The following is a 15782-nucleotide window of genomic DNA, read 5'->3' as shown; positions in this document are numbered from 1 at the left end:
CAGTTTTCATTGTTCGCTTTATAGCTAGTTGTAGACCTCAGGACATTAATAACACTTTCATATTACTAGCCTTAGGATTAGATTTGACAGCAGTTATGGATCTTTACAGGTAGCCCTTTAGGCTGCACACATACAGTCTCTATCAGACAAGCCAGTGGATACAGGCCAGTTCCTGGCCAAGTGCCACAGCCTATATTGTATCTGAAGCTTTTAGGAAGGAGCTGCAGCCAGTTTGCATTTTAGCAGGACTGACCTTCAGCATGAGAAGTATCCTGAAACATATTCTGCCCCTCCTTTTTGTGAATGCCCCTGCATTGTCTTTATAAGGTTACAGCCCTGATGTAACATCTGGTCTCTGATCTCAAGAACTGGACAGTCAGGAAGCATGATGCTACTAATGCTAGATCACAGACAAAACTTCAGAGCCTTCCAAATTCAAAATAAAAGGGCAAATGATCCATCAAACTGAGTAAATTATATATTCCATGTATTCCCATGTACTTTTGGTTAGGTACTAAAGGAAAGGGGGTTTATTCTAGCTGGAAGGTTTCCCTTCTCTTTCCTGTTTCCTAGTGCTGGTGTAACCCAGATTTCATCAAGTGGAGGAAAGAGCAGCACCCACTGTGAGACCCAGTCTTTCCTGCCAACAGCAGGTGCAGAAAACTTGTATGAGGAGTCTCAGGTCTGAGGTCCCATGTGGGGAAATCTCCCCAATCCCAGACTAACAGCACAACACTTCCGTGCCCCCTGCACAGCAGTAGCCATTAAGACATTTGCTCTCTAACTGCCCTAGCTCCTTTCACTGAAGAACACTTAAGAACAGGAAAACCTGATGTTCACAACTTGCAATGTGACCCCAGGTGTCATCCCTTGGTGCGAACAGTCTATTCAGGCATATGGTTGCTTCCCAGGATATAAGAGTGAAACATGGCAGTTTCAGAAATTCCTAAGGAAGCACAAAGCTGGAATTGTCCCTTCTCTCATTTACTGAGTCAACAGCTAACTCCCAAAAAGGCACATCCAGAAAATCAAGGCCCCCATTTAATAATAATAACAATAAAAGATCATCTAATGAGACCTTTTGGTCATGAAAAGAGAAAGGCTCCTAAAGCAACTCCAAGCCACCACCATGGATGTGTGTGCAGCAGTACCCAGGCCACATTTGAGGGCAGGTTCACACATTTTACTCACAGGGCTGGGCACCATTCTCCCAGCCAGAGATCACATCATGGGTATTGTGGTGAGCTGCACGCATAATTATCCAAACTTTCAACTTTTTAGACTAACAGGATCCCGTATCAGCCTGGGGCCACCAGTTCCTGTCCCAGCAAGGTGATAGCAGGGCTGGGCTCCAGCTGCCCAAAGCCCTGCCCCACTGCAAGCCCATGGCCCGGCCTCAGCCCCATGGAGGTGCCTGGTGCCTCTGGTGCCATAATCATGGTGGGTAGGGAGGGACAAGGTGGGCTGCAGGCCCTGATGGAACCACAGGCAGCCCTGACAACTCCATCTTCAGCTGTTAGAAGGAACGTCCCCAGCAGGTTATTTCCTCTTCACCTCCCTTGCTATCTTACTCTGGTTACAGATGTACAATGGGGAGTATGAAGTAGTTGTCCGTTCCACTGTAAATTTAGTTGTAAAATGTGATTAAGTGATGATTTTGGAGCTTATTTTCATGCAGGAGCACCAAGTGGCCACACAGCAACCCACGCACCGGGGAATAAAGCAGTCAACCTGCTGCCATATGGGTGCGAGAATCCCAAGCACTCCTTCTGTGCTGCCTACCCAGTGCTGGGCAGCTCTTCTGTGACCACAGGAGCCCTACAGCTGGGAGCAGTGGAGAATCAGCCACAAAAACAGTTCCATAGGCTTCATCTGTAGTGACTAACAAATTGGCTAAACTGCTGCCCTAAGGAAAAAAAAAAAAAAGAGTTCTAATTTTAAATGGCTTTCCAATGTTTTTATTTACAGCTTTATAATACACGCGTGTGGATCTGCTTATTTCACAAGAAGATAAACGCGTTCCTAGTTTTTACTGAAATAATATTTGCAGTTAGAAATCCATCGGGCTGCTTACGCCCTTCTACAGCGCGGACCGCCCAAAACCACGCATTTTAGACTTCATCGGACGCCCTCAACCCGCCCCTCCCACCGCCAACAACGCGCCCTCCCCACACCCCTGCGCACTCCGCCCCCGACGCCACCGCCTCCTTCCCTTCCCGCCCCGCCCCTCTGTGGGCAAACAACGAACTCCCCGCCCCCTTACCCCGCGGGGGCTGACTGCGCTTGCGCAGCACCGTCGTTGTCACGCTGCCTGCTACGTTCGCGGGCGAGGCGGGACGAGCTGTCACCTTCCGCGGATCCCATTGGTTGCCCAGCAGGCCGGGGCGGATGCGCGCGCATCCCTGTGCCCGCCTCCCCCCGTTCGGGGTCGTTCCTACTTCGCAGTCGGCTGAGCCGCCCCTCCCCTCCGCGGTCTTCCTCTGCCGGACGTTGGCCGCACGGCGCTGCTCTGAGGGGGGAAGGAGCTGCGCGTGAGGGCGGAACGCCGCCTCACCCTGCGGTGCGTTGGCTGTTGGCTTTGCTCTGGGGGCCCTCCCGAGTCCTCGCTGTGGGAAAAGTCCGCCTGGCTTCGCGTAGCGCCCGGTGGGGCGGCCTCTGGAGAGCGGGCCTTCTGCCTGCTGGGCTCTGAGGTGGGGGGGGAGAGGGCTGGAGCCAGCTGGGGAATATCAGGTGCAAAAGAGCCGTGCCGATAGCTGGAATCTTCCTGCTTCGGTTATGATATACGCTGCCTCTTGGGGTTTGATTTTTTTAAGCGTCAGCGATTCTCCCGTCGCACCTGAGTGCTATGTTGGAAAGACTGAGGTGTTTTCTATCCTTAATTCCTCTGCGTTTGAAATTCAAACACCGCAACTGCTGAAGTCGTTCGTAAGGAAATCCTCCATTTCAAACGAAAGATGTTTGGTTTTTATAGGTTTGTCAAAAGTCAGGTGGTTCGTTTGTTTTTCTTGCAATTACCCTGTAATGTTAGAGTATGGAATACTGGAGTTAGTAGGTTAGATCCTCATCTTCCAATGCTTTGTTAGCAGTTGTGTCCTTGTTTCATTGACAGTCATATGCAGAAGCTGACTTGACATGGATGTCTAAGTATTTTTCTGTCTTTACTGTTGAAGAAAGTGCTGTAATGTGAGGTAAGAAATCTATTACTGTCTTTCAGCTCCTTAGAAAAACCACTACAGCTGTCAAAAAGTAGTGTTTTAAAAAAGATGACTCCTTAAATCTGTATTTAAGCGTGACCATGTAGTCCTGTGTATATAGTTACTTCTCAGATAGGTCTAATATTCCTTAATTTGCTTCGTGTGTACATAAATACTTTTTGTTCACTGTAAACACTTTATGTGTTTAGCATACATCCTTTATTTTCTAGTATTTTATCATTCAAAATGTTCTTAGTGTCCAAGCTAAGAGTACCTGGATGTAGCTTTGTGATTAGTCAGAATCAGTAAGCAGATGTGTTTACTTTGCTGATTGGTCCCACTGAAATGTATGTGGACTAAGTAAGAGCTGTGCTGTAAGCAATTTGTATATTCAGGTCTCAAGATGTATAAGTTCTTGGGAAGATCAAATCTTTGATGCTTTTAGGAAGGCCGGTAAGGACTTCTAAGGACAGAATTTCAGAGTTTAGGCTCTAAACTATAGGCTGGAGACAAAGCCTTCTGCTGAGCTTGCTTAAAGTATAATTCCCATGTAATTTTTGAAGGAGAAATGTGTGTCTTCTCCGCACACCCGCCTCCAAATCTCCTGTTCATCCTTCATGTTTGTTTGTGGTGTTTCTTTTACTGTCTCCCACCACTTCTACCATTGAGAGATTCCACTGCTTCTGTTTTTATATCTGTCCTACAAGATTCTGAGTAACAGCTTTGAAATGCATCATTCTTGTTGATCTTGCTCTGTAACTGTCTGGCAGAATAAAACAGAGCACAAAGAAAGTGCTTTGTGTCCAGTTTTTTGCATGGGAACACGAGATGCTCTGTAAAACAATCTACTGAAGAATTTAGTAGCTCCTGCACAGTGAAATTTCAGTGTGGGCATTTGGTTTTGCAGTACTTATCACTGACTAATACTAATTCATCTCACAGAGACTGAAAATACTGTTGAGAAAAAAGACAAAATGAGTAGTCGTCGAAAACGTGCGGCTCCATCAAAAATAGATGAGGCGGAGAAGAAACTACTCTGTTGGAATATGCATGAGGACCGGAGAAATGAGTTGATGACATTAGATGATGAATTGACTTCTGAGGATGGAGTTCCAGGTCCTAGCACTTCCTCTGCATCCTTCTTTGTTATAAATGATGATAGCATTGATGAAGATCTCATTCAAAAAGATGACAGTCATTCAAAATCTGAGAAGTTTTTGACAGCTAATGATGGTGAAGACTCTAATTCCACCTCAACTACCATGTCAGTACAGCTAAATATTGTAGTCTTGCCATATTGTGCAGATGGGTCCTGGAAAGTTTTATTGGGAGAACTTGCTTTTTATCTTCCTGCTGAGCAAATTCTAAGCGAGGAATTCCATGAAAGGGGCTTTACGTTAATGAGAGGAGACTCTGACAATCACCTGCTGGTCTGTGTCAATAAAAGAAGTGAAGAAGAGTACAGTAATGGAACAAAAAAATGCCTGGGTGCTTACGGGCAAACTGTTTTGGTGGAACCAACTTTAGGTGGTGAAATATTGGAAGGCTTGAGGTGGTTGCAAAATAAAAAGATCATTGGACTTTATCAAAGACCTGGAGAGGGTCAAACTCTAAAGGTATTGATTCTTATATTTGTATTTTCCTTTTTTTGTTGTTGTTGGAACTATTAAAAAATGTATATATATAAAAGTAAAACCACTAACAAGTCTGGCAGCTATCGTATTTTTATAATGTGATGGCATATATAGTTTCTACATGCTTATGCAAATGTTTCTCACTTGTGTTTTTTTTCTAAAATTACCTTTTACTGCTGCACTGCTACTAATGTGTTACTCAAAGGAATCAAGGGAACTTTTGCCTATGACATTTTGTATCTTTCACATAGCTGTTTTGGTAGGTTCATCATACCAGTTTGCTTCTGCCAATTTTGAAAATTGATAGTTAAGGTTAGCACTTTATTTTCATGTTCTTCTGTTTATAATATTCTTGGTGTTCTGATAATTTATTAAATGATTAATTTTGTAAACATTTCTCAGGTTGGAATCTACCTTCTGGAAGCAGGGCTAAGTAAACCAGAGTTTCTCAGTGATGGAGGTGGAAGACCCAAAAAAGCTAATCAGCTAGTTCAAAAACTCATGGAAAAGTTCTATAGTTTTATAATTCCAGGTAATGTGATTTGATTGAATGTTGATGAATAATTTTAATTATAAAAATGTCACTTTAATAATTTTAAATGTAAGGGACATTTTAAAGTTATTCCTGCCCTCTAGAGCAGCTGTATTTTTTAGGTAATATTATTAGCTATTAGTCTCCCTGTATTAGCATCTGATCATTAATCATCTATTAATTAACTTGTGGTCAAGTTATACATAATAACATTTCTTCTCTGCAGATAAGGTACTGAGGCATATAGAAGCTTGCAACCTTACTGTCTGGGGAGTACATGCAACTTTCACTAATTTTTGTGAATTGTTTGACTAGATGTAGAGTGACTCATCCAAGTTATATAGGAACTGTTAAAAAAAAAAAAAAAAGAGAAATTAAACTCACTAAACATTTGTTCCTAGGTCAGTGCCCAACACACAACTGTGGTGACAAAATTTTTGTTAAGAGTTTTATTGTAAAGTCATTAGAATGAAAATTGCATTATGGATTTGCACACAAATGAAGGAGATGTCCACCTCTATCCCTACTTTTTGTTTTTATGGATTTATTTTCCTCAGTGTACCCATTATGTTCATGTCCTTGTAGATGGTTTAATTTTAGTTTTCTGAGAAGAATGTTACGCTGTGGCTTCGTCTCCAATTCTAGCTAGGCTTTGTATCTTTCTTTGAACTGTAGAGTTGTACAGCTGTTCCTAGGTAAGTACAAAAAGCTGTTTTACTGGTACCATTTCTTTTATTTGAGACCTAAAACACTGTTGGAACTTGTCCTCTAAGTCATTGGTTGCTTGATCTTACTTCGGTTTCCTAAAATTTTGATCCTTGAATTTTTGCATGAATATTTGTTCTGTGGTACTGAGGTTCTGCATATGCCCATACTTGCAAATTTTGTTCTAAATATGAGACCTTTCTAAGTCTCCTAGACATACATCTCTTGAGGCTAGATTATAATTTCTGAAGTATGATTTGTTGGATTTCTTACATTGATACAAAGGGTGAGACTTGCATGTTGTCCCACTGTTGCCATTTTTTTTTTTACCAGATAAATTATTTAAAAATAATACTTAAGCTGATTGAGTAGATTTTTCTTGAAGTTTTAAATATATTCTTTTATCAAGAAAGGGCTTATTTTTTTGGAAAATGTACAAATCTTTTGCCCACAGTTATTTCTTCAACCCCCCGTTCCCCCCCTTCTCTAAGAAAACCAACCCATTAAATCTGAAATGTGAGTTATTTGTGATCCTGTATGAGATAGAAATCTTTAGGAGAAGTGCTTATCAAATAAAATCTGGTCATGCTGTCCCTGAATTCTAAGAATAGAATAGAAACATAGAATTGCTCGGGTTGGAAAAGACCTTAAAGATCATGAAGTCCAACCACAACCTAACCGTACTACCCTAACAACCCTCTGCTAAATCATGTCCCTGAGCACCACATTCAAACAGTTTTTAAACATATCCAGGGATGCTGACTCAGCCATCTCCCTGGGGAGCCTATTCCAGTGCTTAAGGGAAGAGCTTTGCCAGTTATGTACATCTGTGTAATGGCCATAGTGTGTTAACATTAGCTTTTAGGAAATTGCTGGTAGCTGAGTCAGGTGCAGTCATGACTTATGTTTAAAAGAGGTTTTGAGGCTTTGCTTTCACATGTTATCTAAATTAGTTGCAGCAAAACTTACTGAAATGATGACCAAAAATGAATGATAATGCATCTCTTGTGTATGCAGATGTGTTGGAGGAAGATGAGGAAGAATCTGACATGGAGCTAGAGCGGCAAAATATTGAAGAGCTTTATGACTTTGTAAGGCATACCCATCAGCAGGATGTGCAACTACTGAGAGAGGATGTGCAGCATCCTGCCTTAATTCCCATTCTAAGGCCATACCAAAGTGAAGCTGTGAATTGGATGCTTCACCGGGAGAACTTCACAAGCACTCCAGGTGGTGACAAGTAGATGGGTCTGGAAAACTTGCGTAAGCAAGGAAAATGGCATTGCATTGTTAGTGTAATGTCGTCTTGCTGTTTCATTAGAAATTTCATTAATTGTTTTATTACCATTTTTATAAAAGCTGTTGGGTAGTACAGTAAATGAGAAAATAAACTTGCTTTGAGCTGCAGATGATTGGTCTTGCTGCTCATCAAGCATGGTGAAGGTAGATGTCTGCCTTTTGTGTTTAAGTGTGTCACCATATGGCTAAGCAGTTCTAATTAGTGTGTGTTTGTGGACAAATTACCTTTGTCATAGTAACAAGACCTCTTTCTCTATAGAAAATGCACTGCATTTCTTATGGCGAGAGGTCATCACTCTGGATGGAGTGAAAATCTACTATAATCCCTTTACTGGCTGGTATGTTTTTGTGCTTATATATTTCTGTGAACACCTCATATATTTTATATTTTTTTAAAGGCTTATAAGGCTTATATAACACATGGCTAGATAAGTAAATCTTGAGGATATAATTCTTAAAGCTGCTTGTATTAATTTCAGTACAGATGTTTATTTACAAGATTAATGCTCTGATTTGAAAAGGATGCTAGTCTTCAGCCTTCACTTTCAATTTTTTTAAAAGCTAAAGGAAGGAGGCAATATAATGTTTTCTATTAATGATGGCTGTTGCATTTATGAGGGCTGTTCTGAAAGTAATACCTCCTATTTTATGTTGGCCCATTGTGTAGCTGTAGAGATTGAACCTTCTCACCAGTACTCAGTTAAATTTTGTTGCCATGTGACAGATGGTGGCAGAGGGGCAGTCTGACCAAAATGGTGTCTGACACAGAAGTGTGGATGAAGTAAAGGTGTGGATCTGAATTCCTCCATGCAGAAAAACTTGCTCCCATTGACATTCATTGATGCTTGCTGAGCACTAATGGAGACCAAATAGTGGATGTCAGCACAGTAAGGCAGTGGGTTTGCTGGTGCAGATTTTTACAAGTGCTGCATGCAAGTTCTTTCTCATGGCTGGTGAAATGCATAGCTAATGGTGGTAACTGTGCTGCAAAAGTGTTTATGGCTGAAAATTTTCTCTATCAAATAGTGTAGTTGTGCTCTTTGTATTTGTTACATTTTCCAAGGAAACAAATAGGAGGCATTACCTTTGGAGCAACCTACATATTAGCTCTGTTTTACTTTGGTTAGAAAAGAGTCTTGCTAGTGTGCTTTTTTGCTGTTGTAGTAAATTTTCAGTTTTTTAATAAATATATATAATAATATATATATATATATATATGAGAGAGAGACTAATGCTATAATATACTAGTTTAGCAAGATAAGGCCTGTTCAGAGGGAAAAAATGCAAAAATACATGGCATACACATACATCTCTATCAAGTTTGAGCACCCAACAAGCTTGCTAGCTCTTATCAGCTCAGCTTTTCAAGGAGTGGCATTGTTTATTAGTAACTTTGCTTTTCTGAAGCTGTACTGTGTGTTTGTCTCAAAACATGCTTCTGTCACACCTTTCTGTTGCTGATTTTCACTTGGGAATATATTTGAATTTCAGTGTTATTCGTGAATATCCATTTGCTGGACCTCAGTGGCCTGGTGGTATTTTGGCAGATGAGATGGGTCTTGGAAAAACAGTAGAAGTGTTGGCTCTTATTCTGACTCACACCCGACAAGACATTAAGCAAGATCATCTGACATTACCTGAGGTGAGAAAACTATGGGAATATTTATTATGAAAAAAATACTTTTCAGAATTAGTGAAATGCTTTTTTTTTTTTTTCCTTGAGTTCCTTGCTTTCTGCTTTATGCAACTCCAAAATGAAAGCTGGATTCAAGTATAGTGGAAGCCTTGGCTCTGTAGTATGTGATGCTTGGTAACACAAATACTGGTGTGGTTTGTATGGGTAGCAGTTCCCACTGTTGAAAGGGATTGGCCAGTAGTTGCTAGTAGTTTAAACATAGTCCTGAGGAGTATAAATATGCAAATTAGTATATAATATTGGAAATCCCTCCCCTTCCATTCGTTCTATTAGTGAGTATTAAACATCAATTAGATGCACATTTTATGCAGAAATAAGGATGATTTATACTCTAATTTAAGATTTCTGCTTTCTTTCAATCTTAGATAATTAATGGGTTTATTTAGCAACATTTTTTTTTGTCTTTATTTCTGTTGTCCTGCATCCTGTGAAATTGATATTTCACAAAAATAAAAAAAATCATTTTTTTCTGAAGGAAGAGAGCCTTTATCCTTTTGTATACTCTCACCTTTCCTGTGGGATTCCCCATTTGAATTCATGGCAGCCTGTTTTGTTGCACATCTGTTCATAATCTACTGCTTGCTTACAGTTGTATGAGTTGAAGACTTTATTCTCTGAGTAAGAGGGTCCAAAAGAGGAACAAAGATAATTAGAGGGCTGGAGCACCTCCCCCTACAAATACAGACTGAGGGAGCTGGGCTTGTTCAGCCTGGAGAAGAGAAGGCTGCGGGGTGACCTCATTGCAGCCTTTCAGTACCTAAAGGGAGCCTACAAACAGGAGAGGAGTCAATTCCTTGAAAGGGTAGATAACATCAGGATAAGGGGAAATGATTTTAAGTTTTAAGAAGGAGGGAAGATTTAGGTTGTCAGGGGAAAGTTCTTTACAGAGAGAGTGGTGAGGTGCTGGAACAGGCTGCCCAGAGAGGTTGTGGATGCCCCGTCCCTAGAGATGTTCAAGGCCAGATTGGATGGGGCCCTGGGCAGCCTGGTCTAGTATTGGATACAAAGGTTGGTGGCCCTGCCTGCGGCAGGAGGGTTGGAGATTCATGATCCTTGAGGTCCCTTCCATCCCAAGCCATTCTATGATGATCTATGATTTCTTCTTGTGAAACTGTTTAATTATAAAATTAGTTGGGACAGACAGCTAATATTTTGTTTATCAACAAAATTGTATGATGTGTCAGAGCATGTGTCTGTGTAACAACTAACTGTAGAAATATAGGCACTGGATTATTTGTTCTCATTTTGGGGTTCTTTTTTATATCCAGATTCTTGAGTATACATCAATGTAAATTAAATCACTAGTCCTGAATCACTGATAACAGTGTAAATGTTATTTAGGGCAAAAGATAAAAAGATAAACTTGTTTATTATTCAGATAATTTAGGCTTTTCAACCTGTGTTGCTTTGCTTATCTCCCTTTCTCTCTTTCTGGCTACATATAGAATACATACTCTACTTTCTCCCTGCCATTCCTCATCAGTAACATTGATCAATTACAGCTGTAGATTCTTACTGCCCAATTCTGAAGTTGGTGAGAACTCAAGAGGCTTGCTGGGCTGCTCTTCCCCTTCAGTTACCAATGTAGAATGCTGAAGCTATTTACATGAAGCTGAATGAAGTAGGATATCATTCTGGATACTTAAAATGAGCTGAGCAAATTAGTGAGTGCAAATCATAAGAGTACATACTTCTGTAGTGGCTCAAGCTTTTTTCCAAATGTAAAAGGATAAATTGAGTTTGGAATTACTGTGAAAAGGTGTGAGCCGATAACACTATTTAATGTTGTCTGCATTAGGGTGAACTTGTGAACTTCTTTGTTCCACCTCAACCTTCACAAGGAAGTAAAAAGAAAAAGCCAAAAGAAATGGAACTTAAATTGAAGGAAAAAATACAGTATCCCAGTAAGTATTTCTTAGGACTTGATACATTTTGCTCTTGGCATAATTCGTGGCCTTTGACTGTGAGTTCAGGGGCACTCTTTGCTTCTACAGAATGCAGTGGTTCTTTTGCACTGTGGTGTAAGACTGTGTACTACAAACAGGTGATCTGCATTTAAAAGTTACCAACTCAGATGTTTGTGCTACAGAATTACATGTACCTTGAGGTCATTTTTTAATAGTTTATTCATTAAACCAAAATTCATTGTCTTAATCTTCAGTAAGAAAAATTAGAAGGGACTGACTTTTTTTTGTTACTCACTATTGTGTTGGCGTGCATGTGCCTCATGAAAAACAGTGCTTTGTACCTCAAGTAAAGCACATAATCAAAACTGCTGCCTGTACACTTTTTTGCTTTTCTTTCAATAAGCACAGACAGTGTTTGGAGATCATTTAATATTCATTCTCCAAGGTCATTCTGATTTTCTCTGAGCTGTAGTTTTTTTGCTTTGATTTTACAATGCAGGCTTAAGAGTGATGGTGTTAGCAGCTGTGAAGGAAATGAATGTGAAGAAAGGAGCATCCATTTTTGCAATATTTAAGTATATCAGTGCTGTATATAGGTATGACATACAGAGAAATAGACGACTTCTCAAAAGAACACTGGAAAAACTAATTGCGGAACAAGTAGTAGAACAAGTGAAAGGACACGGTCTGGCTGGGTCTTTCAAGCTGGGAAAGAATTACAAGGAACAGAAGAGACGAGAGAGAACCAAAGAACAGGTACAACTTGCTTCAATAGCTACTTCAAAGAATGTTGTGAAGGCGAATCTTTCTACTGCTTGCATACCTCTATCAGCTGTGTTGCATGTGTGTGCAGGTTCTGTGATGCTCGCTTATTTGTAAAAAGAAAACCTGCACCATTTGCTTTGAGCTTTGCAAAGAAGCAGAGATTGTAAGAAGGTTAAATCTGGCATAAAAACATTTAACTAATACTTTTGAAATAGTGCTGTAGAAGCAGGTAGGTTTCTTGGTTTTTACCATGAAGTTGTGTGGTAAATTCTAGTAAGCATTAAATCTCTGGTTTCAGGGTTTAGTTATATAAAATGTTAAAATCAATGCCTTGATAGTATTGTTTTTCCTTCCTTTAAATAAAGGAAGAAGTCTGACAAACTTGGTTAATTTTACTTTGTAGATAACAAAGACTTCAGAAAGGATTCAGAAGAAGCAGTTGTCTGATGCTAATACTCAAACCAAAGAATCGAAAGATAGTGATGTCACTTCTCCAGATGTCCTTAAAATCCCTTTACGAACAAATATTGCCACAGAAGAACATGATTATTGTGCAACTATCAAAAATGACAGGAAATCTGAAACAGATAATGAGAACTCTATGGAAGAGAATAACATTCCACAGAAAGCTGTGGTCCCCAAATCTCCTGACTTGCATGGCAAGCTCCTCATTTCTGGTGACGTTAGTAGTCATTCTGATTTTGATGTTTCTAGAAGTGCAGCTGATGCCCAGCAGGAAATCCTGAGGTCTTCACATTCACAAGAACACGCTAGCAGTAGTGTGCAACGGACCAGCTCTGTATTTCCATTTAATACCTCCGAATATCGTTTTGAATGCATCTGTGGTGAGCTTGGATTGGTTGACTATAAAGCTCGTGTGCAGTGCCTGAAATGCCACTTATGGCAGCATGCAGAATGTGTAAACTATAAAGAGGAGAACTTGAAAATCAAGCCGTTTTACTGTCCCCATTGCCTTGTGGCAATGAAACCAGTTTCCACAGGAGCGACTCTGATCATTTCTCCAAGTTCAATTTGTCATCAGTGGGTAGATGAGATCAACAGGCATGTGAGATCATCATCTCTTCGAGTTCTGGTAAGAGAAGATAACTTCATATTCTGGAGAGTCTTTATCACGGCTCAGAGTTTGCTATGTCTCTGTATTTTGTACATTTTAGACGTGTCTGTCTTCTTTCCTAGAATTCTGTATTTCTTCCTATTAGACCAAGACTTCTGTTTTGGCACCACACGGGATGTTTGTTTCCAGAACAAACTATCTGCATTTAGTTCTCCTGTTTTTTTTCTTACTAATTGATTATTAGGTGACAATACAGTGGACTAGATGTCTTTATCTTACAGAAGCAAATTTCATGTAGTAGGAACTACATAATTTCTAAGAAGGAAAACTTATGTTGTCTTTTTTCTAAAAATTACCAAGGAATTAGACCTGGCTATAGAAGAGTTGTGGCAGTCAACTGGTATAGTTATTCCCAGTTGTTTCTCATTTAATTCCAGATTTAAAAAAAAAAAAAGTTTCAGTAGGTAAAGAGTGTACTTTTTTATATACTTACCACAGTATTAAAGAGTAAGCATAATCTTTTACCAGAATTAATTTATTTCTAGATCAGGCAAATAATTGAACTGATGATCTGGAAAGTCCCTTCCAATGCAAACTATTAGATGAATAATGATGTAGTCAAGTCTTGTCCGTTGTATTTATAATAGGCAAGAATGTTTGTAATGGTGAAGGGCTCAGAGAATCTCAGGTCCCTTATTTTTGAATAAAATGGCAGTTGTTCTAAGTTGATAAAGAGGAATCTTTGTGTCCAGGAATATATCTGATATCTGCATGGATGTACCAAGTACAACTGAAATCAAGGCCACCAGTAACCTGTTTATGTGAGTAATCTTTAACTAGCTAAGACATCTGGCTTTAGTACCACAGCTAACAAATGCATAACCTGCACAGTTTTCCTGGGACCCAGTCTGAGTTTTATACTGGCTTTGAAAACTGTCAGAATAGAAGCAGTAAAACCACTGAAATACTGGATGTCAGCTCTTTAGTGGCATCTAGCATTCTAAGACACAGCTTACATTTTCTTTTAACTGTCAACTGTAAGTCATCCATGCTGGCTTTCGGTGCTGTTTCCCTTTATTTTTTTCTATGAAGTGGGCATGAAAAGAGTGCAGGCATTTCAAAGAACCACTTTCCCATGTTAACAGATTTTGTACTGCTTATGACCTATATGAAATTGTAATGATTTTGTATAATAGAATGAGGAATTATAATTTATCCATAGGCCTTGCTTTGCAGCAGGTTGTCTTTTCCTGCTGCTGTGGAAACAACCAAAGCTTGGTGAAGTTACAGATCTCCAGAAAATCTGTTCACAAATGCTGAGAAGAGATTATTAGACTTTGATAACTGTTTTTTCTTAACAGTTGCTTCTGTGAGTATGCTGTGTTTCAGCATTTTGGTTTTAGTCGTCTTTTTCTCTCCCTTGTTCACGTGCATTAACCTGAGCAAGAATTTTCTGCAAGCATTTATTTCAGTTGACAAAAACTTTATTGCTGTAAGTAGAAATGTGGAACCAGAAGATTACTGCAGTGTGACAGTTGAAGTCAGCAGTGGAAAGTAAACAGATCAGGGGTTGAAGAAGGAGGGTAAATAATTAAAGATTCATAGGATCAAATCAATTTTGGTATTAGGGAGCCTATAGACAGGAGGGGAATCAACTCTTTGAAAGGGTTGATGACAGCAGGACAAGAGGAAATGGTTTTCAGTTGAAGGAGGGAAGATTTGGGTTGGATGTCAAGGGGAAGTTATTTACAGAGAGAGTGGTGAGGTGCTGGAACAGGCTGCTCAGAGAGGTTGTGGATGTGTTCAAGGCCAGACTGGATGGGGGCCCTGGGCAGCCTGGTCTAGTATTAAATGTGGAGGTTGGTGGCCCTGCATGTGGCAGGGGGGTTGGAGATTCACGATCCTTGTGGTCCCTTCCAACCCTGGCCATTGTATGATTCTGTGATTGGTATTCTTAACTATTTGTTGCCTTAAGAGCACATTAAAGATTTGTTATGCTTTGAAGGACTAGGGAGGCAATGTGGTATTCTTAATAAAAACAAGTGTTCATAGACAGTTTTAGCTGAGAACAAACTGTCTTGATTGAAATGTTTATGTAATCATAAAAATCTCAGAATGAGAGAAGTACAAAAAGATAATCACTGTTTGAAGATGAAACTGAATTATAGATTGTTTCTATCAAGATGGGGGGATATCCCTATATCTGTGAGAAGCAAATCTTAAATATTTTCATATTAGGATTAATAATAAATATTAATAGGTCTATGTGAATAGCAAGACATACTCATTGCTAAAATGTTTGAAGTAAGTAATGGATACCTGTTATTTTGAGGTACATTCCTGAGATAAATAGAAAACGAGAAACAATGTGGTTTTTTCCTCATAACAATTTAATTGCTATGTATCTCTGATAGTAATTGCTCTTAGCTAGAAATGCTGAAAATGACAAACCATGTTTCTGCTAAATATATTTTATTGGTTAAGTTGTCTCTTGTGCCACACATTATCATGTTTTGATATTCTTACATATTGAGACATAATATTAGGTGTATTTTCTTTAGATACAGAATGAGATCTAAGGGAAACATAGCAGAATGTTTGATTTTACTTTGTTGTTGTTGTTGTTGTTTTAAACTGCTGTATTTTTCCAAAAGGATTGCACTTAAAATGATGAGGGAGATAAGAAAAATGCTGATTCTGGAACAAGTGCTGCTATGAAGGATTTATAATAGAACTCTATCGGTGCACAGGGATTGTTTCTCCCTGGGGTATTCTTTCCATTTCATGACTCTCTTTAAAGATTGTTTTTGTAGATAAGGGATTACCCAAAGTATCACTTCATTTTTAACTATTTTGTTATTTTGCTGCATGCCACTGCTTTTGCATTCTGTTTGTGGAATTATTATGGGGTGGATGATAAGGGGAACGAGAGAAGAAAGGTAATGTCCAGCTGCAGTAAATGAGAGGAGAGTGTG

General features: G+C 39.5%; 1 protein-coding gene across 1 annotated transcript in view; it reads left to right on the top strand.

Annotated features, from left to right (window-relative positions):
- The first annotated feature begins 2280 nt into the window (after nt 1-2280).
- The window catches only part of SHPRH (SNF2 histone linker PHD RING helicase), a 55253-nt gene continuing 41751 nt past the window's right edge, over nt 2281-15782 (top strand). The window contains exons 1-10 of the mRNA XM_031612295.2: nt 2281-2560; nt 3110-3188; nt 4137-4810; nt 5231-5360; nt 7083-7295; nt 7624-7702; nt 8856-9006; nt 10859-10964; nt 11467-11723; nt 12136-12825. Of these exons, the coding sequence (XP_031468155.2) occupies nt 4169-4810; nt 5231-5360; nt 7083-7295; nt 7624-7702; nt 8856-9006; nt 10859-10964; nt 11467-11723; nt 12136-12825 (2268 nt within the window). The 5' untranslated portion in view covers nt 2281-2560; nt 3110-3188; nt 4137-4168. The remainder of the gene's footprint in view (nt 2561-3109; nt 3189-4136; nt 4811-5230; nt 5361-7082; nt 7296-7623; nt 7703-8855; nt 9007-10858; nt 10965-11466; nt 11724-12135; nt 12826-15782) is intronic.

The sequence above is a fragment of the Phasianus colchicus genome, chromosome 2 (assembly GCF_987193195.1).
Source record: "Phasianus colchicus chromosome 2, bPhaCol1.hap1.1, whole genome shotgun sequence".
In the NCBI taxonomy this organism is placed as follows: domain Eukaryota; kingdom Metazoa; phylum Chordata; class Aves; order Galliformes; family Phasianidae; genus Phasianus; species Phasianus colchicus.
This window is presented reverse-complemented; position numbering and strand designations above follow the sequence as displayed.